Genomic DNA, 12,285 nt, shown 5'->3' on the forward strand with positions numbered 1-12,285 from the left:
AATACTTACTACTGATTTCTACACCAGTCCATTGTAAAAACTGTCAATCATCCATGAAAACAGGATAACGAGGAGGCCACAAAATTAATAACATAATTGCATTTACACAGTAACAAATATGAGGCTTTACTGTGATAACAAGCCAGTGTGAGTTGGCAAAAAGGGGATTAACTATGTGCGCTCATCTCCTGCCAGATAGTTAAACCACAAAGACTTAAAGACAAAACCACAAGCAAATGTCAGGAAAATGCTCCGGAAAGCTACCACCAGCTGCATAACGCACGAAAGCAAGTCTTACCTCCATTTGTTTTATCCCCCTGAAGCTGAGAGAAAAGCATGATGCCATTAAATAAGATGGCACCCTAATTATGACGCCATACTAAGGGTTTATCATTCTAGATACAAATAAAAATATTACCCACATTACTACTGCTGATTTTCTTGTATTTTAAAAAATATTAACAATAATCATTGAAAGCAACAGCTTGTCATTATAAGATATATCAAAAGTCGTGTGCTGATGTTTTATTTAATCTCTTTGAACATGCCAAATGTAGATCTGGGTCAGTATTACAGCAATACAGTGTTCTCACAGGAGCTACACCAAGTCATTTGGTTTAGCTCATTAACAGCGAGGGGGGGCTGTGGGGGTGAGTTTGCATATAACAACCATCCATCATGAAGTGATGACAGAAGTGTGCTTGTGCTCATCCTTCCATCGTCAGCGTCCTGCTCTCCTGCAGCATGGCTGTGACTTTCAAACTGCTGGCCCTGTGCTGCCTCGTTGGACTGAGCTGCAGCTCACCTGAATGGTTTGAGAATATTTCTACTAATCTCTTCAATTTGCCAGGGGATATTATGCTTGGAGGACTTTTTCCCATCAACCTGCTCACCAGCAACCTGAGTCTGAGAGTGGAGCCCGGAGAGATCAGCTGTAAAAGGTACTGAAATAAGATGTGTTGAATAGTTTGTCAGGGATTTTGCTGAGCAACTTGACAAATTTTGGATCTGTTACCTTTGTCAGCATATCAACAATGTGTGCCTATCCTAACCACCTAGGCTTCATTTCTCTTTTTTGTCTGACTCAACAGCTTAAATGAGTATGGATTGGGTCTCGCTCTAACAATGAAATATACAGTGGATGAGATCAACGCCAACCAAACCCTTCTCCCTGGGATCAAGCTGGGTTATGAAATCTTTGACACATGCTTACAATCTGCCATCATCGTGACACCAACATTCTTCTTCCTCACTGAAAAATCCACCAGCAAGCTGGATGTCAAGTGTAATTACACAAACTATGAGACCAGGATTGCAGCTGTAATTGGTCCTTATAGCTCAGAGATGGTCTCAATCATAGGAAAACTCCTAGGATTCTTCCTAATGCCACAGGTTTGGTTGCAAAGATATTTAGTCACATGCATTTCAGTTTAGAATAGGGAGATTTTCTCAAACAATGAATGTTTACGTTTAAAGTTAAATTTAAAGCAGAATAATGTCTACTGCAATGTCACAGTCACAAGAAGCTGTTTTTTTCCTCCCTTAAACATTTCATAAAAAGTGATTCGTGCAGAAAAATGAAGCTTAGTATTTAGACAAACATATCCATAATAACTTAGCTAGTCACAACATTCGCTAAAACTGGAATTTGAACCATGTAGAATTCCCTGTAATACAATTACATACAATATTGAGATAATTTTCCAGTCCAGACGTCTTGCAAAATGAGAACAGTGCAAACCTGTTCGATTTGCATGATGGTCTGCACTCCAATCTCAGTGAATGTTAATTTAATAAATGTGAGAAATTAATGTACTGTAATCAATGTATAAATCAAACTTACCACTTACACATTCATTTGTACCATAACTAAAATAAATGGAGTCCAATATATATTTTCATGAGGATTATGCAGTCTGAGTAACATCATCGTTTGCAGAAAAAGCAGTATAATTTTCAAATAACGTCTAATATTTTTTTTTTCTCTTTAGATCAGCTATGGTGCCACCAGTGACAAATTCAGTGACAAACTTCTCTATCCGTCTTTCCTGCGTACGGCACCCAGTGACAAATGGCAAGCAGAGGCCATGGTGCGCCTGCTAAGGGAGTTTAATTGGAACTGGGTGGCAGTGGTGGGCAGTGAGGATGAGTATGGACAGGAGGGTCAGCGTGAGTTCTCCAAAATAGCAGCAAAGATGTCCATCTGTGTGGCTTATGAGGGGCTGATCCCTATATACAGAAATGCTACACCAGCAGTCAAAGCCATCTTAGATAATATCAACGCAACCAAAGTTGGAGTGGTAGTGATCTTTTCCCTCGCAGAACCTGCTGTAGCCTTCTTCAAAGAGGTTAGTAAAGCATTATGCATGGTTTGTTTAAAAAGAAGTTTAAAAAGATATAGCTCAGTGGGATTGTGAAATGGATTAAATTCTGCTTTGCTAATCATCCAATCCAATCCAATATCATGGCCAGGTAATCAGGAGGAATATAACTGGTGTATGGATTGCCAGCACAGCCTGGGCCATCCATAATCATCTGATTTCCCTCCCTGACATTCACACAGTCGGCACAATCATCGGATTCACTGACAACTATCAGAAACTGGACCTGTTCACCAGCTACACACAGGTGCTCTTCACCAGACTTAGTGAGGAGAGGACAAAGCCTAACCCGGGAACTACTGATCCCGACAGCCCCTGCCCACAGTGTTGGAACTTGTCACCTGATAATATTAGTCTGGTGACACAGCCTGTAGTGCAGAACAATGCTTACAGTGTTTATGCTGCCATCTACAGTGTGGCACAGGCCCTGCACAACATGCTGGGATGCAACTCAACCACTTGTGTGTGGACACCTGACAGCAAAATCTATCCTTGGCAGGTGAATTTATAATTGTTTCTTTTGAATATGGGGCGGCTGATGACAATTTTGAAATTCACAAAAAAAATTATTCAAACATCAGTCTTATTTGAGAATGAATACAATTTTCTGTTGCAGCTGCTGCAAGTATTGAAGAATGTGTCTTTAGACATAAATGGAATACATTTAGCTTTTGACAGCAATGGCAACCCAAACATAGGATACAACATAGTGGAGTGGGTCTGGGAAAACTCAAATACCCATTTCATACAAGTTGGGACCTTTAATAAGAAACTTTCCATCAACAAAAACCTTTTCAAGTGGCACACTCCAAATTCAGAGGTAATTTCAGAATTTTATTTCAAAAACACAAGTTCATACACCTGTATGGGCGAAACACACTTTGTGATTAAATCATATGTAACCACACTTAGATTCCTGAAATAATATATGTTTAGCAATAAAAATCCTCATGCACTTCATGCACTTCCTCATGCACTTGCGTGGACACTCCTTTTGCAGCTCCCTCTGTCTACCTGTTCAGCAGCATGTGTGGCAGGCCAAGTGCGCAGAGTCAAAGGCTTCCATTCTTGCTGTTTTGACTGCATTGACTGTAAAGCAGGCACTTTCCAAGCAAACAAAGGTCAGTGACCGTGTTGCCATTCATGGAATACTTGACACCTTTGTAATGATGACAAGATTCAATGTTCCATATTCAAATGTGTTTTAATTTCATTTCAGTGATTTCATTTTCATTTTCACAATGTTGTGTGTCCTATCGCACTTGTGGATGATGCCAACCCCCCCCCAAAATATTCATGGGGTGGCAAGAGGGTGGCATGGAGACTCTAAGGGGTGGCAGAAATAGGCTATATATGCTGATTTAATACCAAACGATCACATATATCAGTATTTGCTTGGAAAACCCCCAAATGAGGATATTTTAACTCAAAAACATGAGTAAAGCATTGAATAGAAAAGCAAAAGGTGGCATTAGAAATATTTATTTATTTATTTATCAACCCCTTAAATAGTGGGAGTGTCATCTTTTGCTGCATTTACTTGCACTCGTACATTTGAGTCTCGTAACAGCGAGTTTCCGAACAGCCACAATTAAAAAATAAATAAATAAATAGTCTAAAATTGGGGTGGCAACTAGGGTGGCAAGGCATTTTTCTTCCCTCTTTCCCCTGCCACCCCCTAGAACCGCCTATGGTTCCACTGTAGAATTCATGTAACATGTCTGTCTATCTTAAATAATTTGTTATGTATTTGTCTTGCTTCATCAATAAATATTGATGTTAGATGCCAAAACTGTTATTTAAAGCTAATTCTCTGCTGTCCCTCCTGCCCCACAGATGACTTTGAGTGTACTCAGTGCCCTGACAGACAGTGGTCCTTGATTCGCAGCACCAATTGTACTGACCCTACCTTTGACTTTTTGTTCTGGAGCAACCCTGAGTCCCTGGTAATGATGCTGGCTGGGGGAGTGCTGCTGGTGTGTCAGATATCAGTGGGGGTCGTGTTCATGAAACACCGAGGGACTCCGCTCATCAGCACCTCTGGAGGAGCCCTGAGTGGTGTGGCTTTGCTTGGCCTCATGGGAAGCTGCCTCAGTCTGCTGCTCTTCCTGGGGCAGCCAACGGACCTAAAGTGTAAACTGCAGCTGCCCCTCATCTCTATTTCCCAAACAGTCTGCATGTCCATCATCATGGCCGTCGCACTACAGGTGAGGAAGGACAGCTAGATCACAGTGGGACAGCTGAGCAAAATGAAGAGTATACAAATAACCAAGTTGCAAAATCTTATTTTCACGCAGATATTCTTGGTGACTGAGTTCCCTGCAAAGGCCGTCTCTCACTTGGACACAATCAAAGGTCGTGGACGCTGGCTGCTTGTGCTGGCTTGCTGTTGTGTTCAGGCTGGTATCTGTGGCTGGGCTGTTCAGACAGAGCCCTCGCTGTCTGAGTACCTGGCCACACTGAATATAAACTTTGTGAGGAGGTTTCTGTCATGTCCAATGAAGTCCTTTGTGGGAATAGTTCTAATGCAAGGGTTTAATGGTGCCTTAGCACTTACATCATTCATGTGCACATTCATGTCAGTGAAGCCTGTCAGACAATATAACCTCGCTAGGGACATTACCTTTTCCAGCCTGATCTACTCTGTGATTTGGGTGATCTTTATTCCCATCTATACTGGCTTGGATGACAAGCCCAAGTGCATTACCCACTTGTCTTTCAGCCTGGCCAGCAACATGGGACTTGTGGCAGCTTACTACTTCCCAAAATGCCATCTGCTGTTGAAGAAACCTGAGCTCAATACCCCTGACCACTTCCGTACCTTCCTGGAGGGAGTCCCACCAACACCTGAGGAGGCGCCACAGCCAGACCCGCAGCCACAACCAGGGCAATAATCTGAGACACTGAGGCTCTCTGGTCTGCAGCTCATATTTCAATGTAGGCCTTGCTGACATTATTGATGTACATAGATCATTGTACAAATAACAATAAAAATGCTTTGAAATAGATTTCTGTTTCTCTTCCGACTAGCCTCTGAATGATAGCTATTGATCACTTTCCTGGTAAATGTAAAAGATAACGTTTTAGATTCACCAAGGCATTAATGACAGACTGTTGCTCAATACATTTATACAAATTTAGACCAGCCACACATCAAGCTACTGGGTGATTGGTACTGAACATGATAACAGGGTACCTTTGTCAGCTTGTGAACTTGAATGCTGTAATGTAATAACATAAATCTTAGAAATTAAAGCAAAACTGTAGATTTGTAGGCTAATCAACACTAAGTAGCAAACACCAGCAAACAAGCTGGTATTACCATTACAGTGTTTTGCATAATATGTAGCCTAGTTAAGTACTATATGGACTTTTGGTGCAATTAAAGATTACTTTACTTACACTACACAGTTTCCTTCTATTTTTAATATTAGTGTCCTTTTTTCTGCTGACCTATCCTGGATGATGGTAGCTAACAGAGGTGGGACAATGTCAGTGTTCTGCAAGTCCAAGTCAAGATGCAAGACCTAAATTTTAAGGTTCAAGTCTTTTGCACTCACCAAACTTGAATCCTCACCAAACCTGATTGGTGAGGATTCAAGTCATCAAATTTGTGACTTGAGTCCAAGTCGAGTCCAAGTCATGTGTCGACTCCACACCTATGACAGCTAATGCCTTGCATCTCACTATTACATGAGATGTTAAAGACTAGCAAACTAAACCTCAAATCCAAATGTGTGTGAAGTCTGAAATGTAGGAGTGAAAAATAGGACACCTGATTTTGGTTCCAGATGATGTCATCATCCATAGAAACCGGCAAGTGGTGACATCACCTACCACCAAAGACCAGGCACCCTACATCTCACCATCTCAGGTCAGTCACGGAGACTTGAGTTTGGGAATTAGTCACTCTTCACTGTTACATCCTGCTTCTTCATTTCTACTTTATCTTTTTCTTTTATAAATTTATCTAACACTCTCCTCCAGAATAATTATGGCACAGCACAATATGATTAAATTTGCAGTTCCAAAATTAAAAGCGTCCAGCAGTTTGCACAAAGGCAAGGCACTTCGAGCCCTTATAATATTCCTTTGACCTAAGACTAATCATGAAATAGCAAAGTGCTAAGAAAAGAAATAAGCACTAAGGAGAGAGGTATAATTTATTTTGAGAGCAATTAGACTGGATAAAGAGGAGGGAATATTATTCACTGGAGAAAGAGTTTGTTCATCCACATCCAGCATCGTATTTCTGATAAAATGTGTCTGTATGCAGAACTAAATTTGGCCGGACGGTTTACAACACGAGCAAGATCATCAGTCAACGCCGAGACACACTGATGAGCATAAGAAAGAAACAAGAGTCCCATGCTGGGGAGTGTGAAAAACAAGGCGGTGTTTGGGAACAATATCCTGGACCAGATTAAAACAGATTAAAGAGCTGTTGCAGCACCTTTTCTAAAATGGAGTGACTGGTCAGTGAGGGAAGATAAGCTGGGCTCCTCTGCAGAGATCAGCAGGAGCAACAAATTTCCTACCTAGGTCTCTAGCCACTGGGTTGGTTGTTTTCTAACTCTGATTTAAATATATTTGAAATCAAATTCATATAGAGTTTTTAACACTGTCGGCACTCGGGTTAGCACTTGGTTTGTGTGTGCTCAGGGAGGACCATGGCACAGAGGAGTTTCTTCTCACCGATGTAGAAGAATCATCAAAGAGGTAAGTGAAATAAAAAGTGCAAAGGCCATACTTTTGCTACTATTTTCTAGTCTTATCAAAAAAGGTTCCCAGGTTCTGCTGAAAAAAAAGGTCCAGTCTGCAAGCAGAAGAGGGTATCCAAGATCAATCAGCAGTTCTCCAGGAGACAGCGCTCCCTGGAGGCCTTAATGATTTAACACAGTTGCCTGAACTCATCACTCACTCAACATAAGACAATGACAACTGATAGGGGGACTTTCCTTGGCTCGAAATGTTGCAGCTGTCACACATGATGATTTACACTGTAAAAATACTATGTGTACATCACCTTTTATGATGTATCATGGTCGTGGTCTGTTACGATTTCGGTGTGATTTGTTTAGTTGGAGCTAATTAGGTTAGGAGCTCTAAAGATGCCTTTTCAGACTCGGGTAACCAGCTGTCCTTTTGATCTGTGACTCTCCATCTGGCTTTGACTATACAATCTGGTCTCAGTACAACCAAGCTCCCTCACTGGCAGCGCTTCATTACATGATACTCACTGCTATGCTCAAACAAAAAGGTTGGGGGCAGCAAAACCTTTTGTAATTCTAATCAGCATGCTAAGACCTTGATTGTTGGTTCCAAAAAAGAGGCTGAAGCGCTTTAAACACTTCACTGTACCCAACGATTTAAGGCATTTTCTACATATATTCTCTGGCTAATGGTCTTTTGAGGACCAGCCATCCAATATATTTTTTTTTTTTTCCAGATGGTAATTCATGAATCAGCCTTATTCATGCTCATTCTGAATTCTGTTAGGAAAACAGCATCAGTCCAAAGTGTTATAGTGTATTAATGATGCTGTATGTTTTGTTTATTGGACATCATAAAATCTCTTCCTCAGAATTCATTCCTAGGAATTCTGTCCTGGTATTTCACAATAAAACATTATCAGTGTTCTACATTTATGCGTTGTGGAAGTTACCTGTTCCTGCAGTCATACCAGGTAGATTTCCATATTTCATGTCTATGAATTAATTCAGACTCATGTTTAATATGTTGTCATGATTTGGAATTAATATGCATACATTAGTGTGTGTGTGTGTGTGTGTGTGTGTGTTTTGTACTGTACAGGCCTAAAAAAAAAAAAAAAAAAAAAAAAAACTTCATAATCTTGCAGAGTTTCAAATGTTTCAGTCATCTTATCCAAACATCCTGGAGCCGGTGTTACCTTTGGGCATACACAGTATTCACTTCTGCAGAAAGCAACTTCCTCTGCACAAAAGAGAAAATCAGGATGGGAGAACTTATTTTAAGAAACATATTTTTACCAAAGGCATTCGGCTCAATGAAACAATTAACAAAGAGTGTTACTATATTTAGGTTTGAAAGGTCACAAGATTACATACTGCTTTCTTTCTTTCTTTTTTTTTTGCGCGGGCTAAACAAGGGAATTGTGCGACTTGCAAAAGGTGCACTTTGCATTGTGTCTTTCTAAATAAGGAAGAAACTTATTCAGATCTTTGTGCCAGTCATGTACTGAGTTTTGTGGCTGTAATTAGCCTGTTTGTTGGAGGATTTTCGTATGTTTGTCCAGAGATCGTTTGACAGCAGCGAATTAGGGAAGTGAAACTGCTACTCTGTAAACATTTATGACTGGATGACCAATGACTTGCTTTTGCTGAGATAATCCTCTCACAGTCTCAACTGTGTGGCTATGAAAACAGATTATCAAAGATAAAAGGGTGCTATGAAAAAACAGTCGTGGTGGTGGGAGGGCGGGAGGGGGGGCAGATGAAATGGAGGAGGCTGTTTTCTTTGAAATTCTACTCTCACTTAGCCCCCTCCTCTCCCAACAAATTCTCTGTGCACACGGCTCTCTGCATTGCCATAGAAACCTTCCCTTTAATCACAACAGAACCTCATTTCCTGTTCCCAACAAAGACGCCTCATTGCCTGTGGAGACCGCCTGCATCAGCCAGCTCCAAGGCCCACCTCCTTCTGCAGGCCGCACCTACCAGCAGCATGCAGGCCCCCACCACTCGTCCTCTTTACCCCTCCTCTCCATATAAGCACATTTTCCACCTTTTCTGTTCCTCTGTTTAATTTTCTTTCCATTTTTTGCTGCACTTTCTGTTTCTCTCCTCACAGCCTCTTGTCGCGTCAGTCCTTGTAGTCCACAGTTTGCTTTTGTATCCACTGCAGGCAGCAGAGTGTAATGTATGAGGCTTTACTCAAGCCCTCATCAAAGCAGTGTCTTTGGCAGTGGGGATTTTGCACCGGCACACCTACACGCCAAACCTGTGAACAAACAAACAGACAGTCAGGCAGACAAGCACAGTTAACATGTCTGTGCACTTCTTATCTGTCTTCTACAAACTTGTCTGTGCCCCGCTCATCTGGTCCTTGTCATACTGATGCATCTTTTCAACTGCAACAGTCCATGTCCTGTCATGCCAAATTCAGCATTTGTGTTTCCCTTCACACATACACCCTCTGCGAGCACTAATTCTTATGTCCACAGTTAAATGCTGAGGTACAAATGCAGCATGCAGTTCTCTGATTGTGTTCCAAAGGGTCTCAGCTCACTTTCAACAAAATGGACTCTACTTCCTGTACTTCACTGTTCTGGTGAGCTTCTGAAACAAAATGTGTGTGTCACTGGCACAAAAACATTTGTAAAAAAGCCTTGGCCCCTTAATCTCCAACAACACTGTTATCTCTTCACTGTCTGGACCCAGAAAGACCTCTCTCTCTCTCTCTCTCTCTCTCTCTCTCTCTCTCTCTCTCTCTCTCTCTCTCTCTCACTTTCTCTCTTGTTCTTCCTCATTCTCTCTCTCTCTCTCTTTCTCTCTTTCTCTCTCTCTCGTCCCCTCCTCTGTTTGTTTATTTGGGAATTTTGCCAGGTATTTCCCTAGTCTGCCTGCACCCAGAGCACTCCCTCCCCTCGAAGACCCCCCACCCACCAATGTATGTTGCTTAGCAACCACCCGCCATGAGATCTGGAGCGTTTTCCAGCCAATCACAGTGCTGAATTCATTTTCAAACAGTCCCGAGGAAGGATAGAGAACATATCTTTCTCTTATTAATTTGCCTTTCCATATATTTTTTGGCTGTCTTTCAAATGAATGCATTGTAGCTCACACGTGCTTTTGAGAAGTGAGCCTTTGATCGTTCTGGACACCGGCTCAACCTCATCGGCAGGTACCACTGGTCCACCACTGGGCGGCAGCATGACCAGTGTTTCCTGCTACCACACATGCTGCAAGAATTTTTTTACTGCTGTTGCTAAGCAATCTCTGACTCTCATCTCTTACCTGTGCAACATTTGTAATTTTTACAGATGTCCATGACACCATTTTGTCTCTATTTTCACCATTTTGAAATGCACCCTATTGCCTATTGAAATTTTAAAAATGGTTGCCCTTTGCATCCCCTACCTACCAAAATATGAGCCTTAAGAAGGAAACCAACTCATCACAATTTAGACCAATGTTCTCACAGCCACAAAGCTTGTAAGATTCTGTTGGCTGCCCAGCTGAATGAGTGAGATATCGCTTGTTTGAGATCCAGTGTTGGGTTAAACATTAGCCTTGAGCAGCCAGCCTAAGTTTCAGTTGACTCCATCTTATCATGCAGCAGGCAGGAAATGTGCTCTTGAATGATTAGGCGAGTAGCCGTCTTCCATTATCGTGCAGAGATCCATATACTGTGTTGCTGGGTACATATATTGTTCTCCCTCTCGTTTCCTTTGTGCAGAGAGCACTGAAAGGCTTCTGCTTTACACAAGTGACAGTTCTGAAGGTCAGTGCTCAGCCTATAATCAACACCATAATCCCTTTGATCAAGTCTTGTCACTTGAAATTTTCTTTACCTCTGATTTGTCTTCATCTTTTCTTTCTTACACTCTCCAGGTCCCTATATGTCCCTCCCCCACCCGATTCCCCTGTGTGTGTGTGAGTCCCTCATCTCAGCTTTGGTTGCTGCGCAGATGGCTCTTTGTTGGTGCTTCACAATGGGACTAAGGTCAGTGTGCCTCATACCATCAACACACCCAAAGTTCTCCACTCCAGCTGTCTCGATGGTGTTATCTGTAGTTTATCTAAAACACTTCCCCATCCAGCCCCAGGCGCACACTGCACGTATGTGAAACAGTCTCATTCACGAGGAGGAAGTCGTAAAACCACAGACGTACAGTAGAGATAGTCTGAACCTCTTAGGCTGTAAATCAGTGAAAGGCACCATCGTTCGTTTTCCAACCTGAGCCACACCCCAGCCTCCCCACTCTCCAAAGCGCTGGTCTGATTTCTTGAATCCTGAGTCTGAGATGTTACAGTAGTAGGCATGGCATGGTGTGGGCGATATCTCCAAACCAGAAACCAGAATATCAGATCAGCTAGGGAAATGCAAATCCACCATCTGTTCTGTGATCTCATACCAGCCCTTGTTTTAAGAGCTAATGTCCTAGTCATACTGGGCTATACCCCTTTCCGTTTATTCATTAGTTAACAAGATACTCTATAATTTGAAAATGGTAAAATAAAAGAAAGATTGGTCAGCTTCTCTCAGAATAGAGCATGGATGGATGAAAAGTAACGGGTAAGGCAAACTGGAAAACCACCTCCTAATGTCTGACCTGGCTGTTACCCCTACAGAATTAAGCAATTAGGCATTCTAATCTTCAACAAGCATCTTAAGTACAAAGTTAATTGTTACCATGAAGGTAAACAGAAAACCACAAGGTCTGTGTGATCAAGTCAGAAATTTAAAAAAAAAAAAAAAAAAAAGAAAGAAAGAAAAGAAAAAAAAAGATATATATTGGCCCGGTGAGAAACTGTCCAGTCTGCAACATAAAGTGCTTGACGTGAGAAGGTTGTACAGCAGAGGGCTTTGAGCTCCTGTTGAGTTTTCAGGGCAGCAGGGAGCAGGAGAAAGCAGGTAGAATGAAAGGCGGGAAACCAGAAGGAGGAGGAGCAATTCTTAAGAAGCACCAGGATTACTGGAAATTTCCACTTTCCTCTGGCAAGACAGTGGTGGAGGTGGAGCTAAGAGGTGAAATAAATAAGGTGGTAGAGCACAAGTTGAAGAAGAGGAAAATCCTTTGCTACCCCCCCTTTTCTTTAACTACTGTGTCACCATCTGTATCTTACACATGAGGTTTCTGAAGCTTAACATATTCTTCACACCTTCCAGATTCTCTGTGATCTCTTGTGGGAGAAAAAAA

General features: G+C 41.8%; 1 protein-coding gene across 1 annotated transcript; it reads left to right on the forward strand.

Moving 5' to 3' along the window:
* The first annotated feature begins 744 nt into the window (after positions 1–744).
* On the forward strand, positions 745–5,275 carry tas1r3 (taste receptor, type 1, member 3). The gene is made up of 8 exons (XM_030052145.1): positions 745–941; positions 1,092–1,392; positions 1,992–2,348; positions 2,473–2,880; positions 2,998–3,201; positions 3,382–3,502; positions 4,218–4,588; positions 4,679–5,275. The coding sequence occupies exons 1-8, from the start codon at positions 745–747 to the stop codon at positions 5,273–5,275; spliced, it is 2,556 nt and encodes an 851-aa protein (XP_029908005.1).
* The last annotated feature ends 7,010 nt before the right edge of the window (positions 5,276–12,285 follow it).

This window comes from Myripristis murdjan, chromosome 5, assembly GCF_902150065.1.
Source record: "Myripristis murdjan chromosome 5, fMyrMur1.1, whole genome shotgun sequence".
Lineage (NCBI taxonomy): Eukaryota > Metazoa > Chordata > Actinopteri > Holocentriformes > Holocentridae > Myripristis > Myripristis murdjan.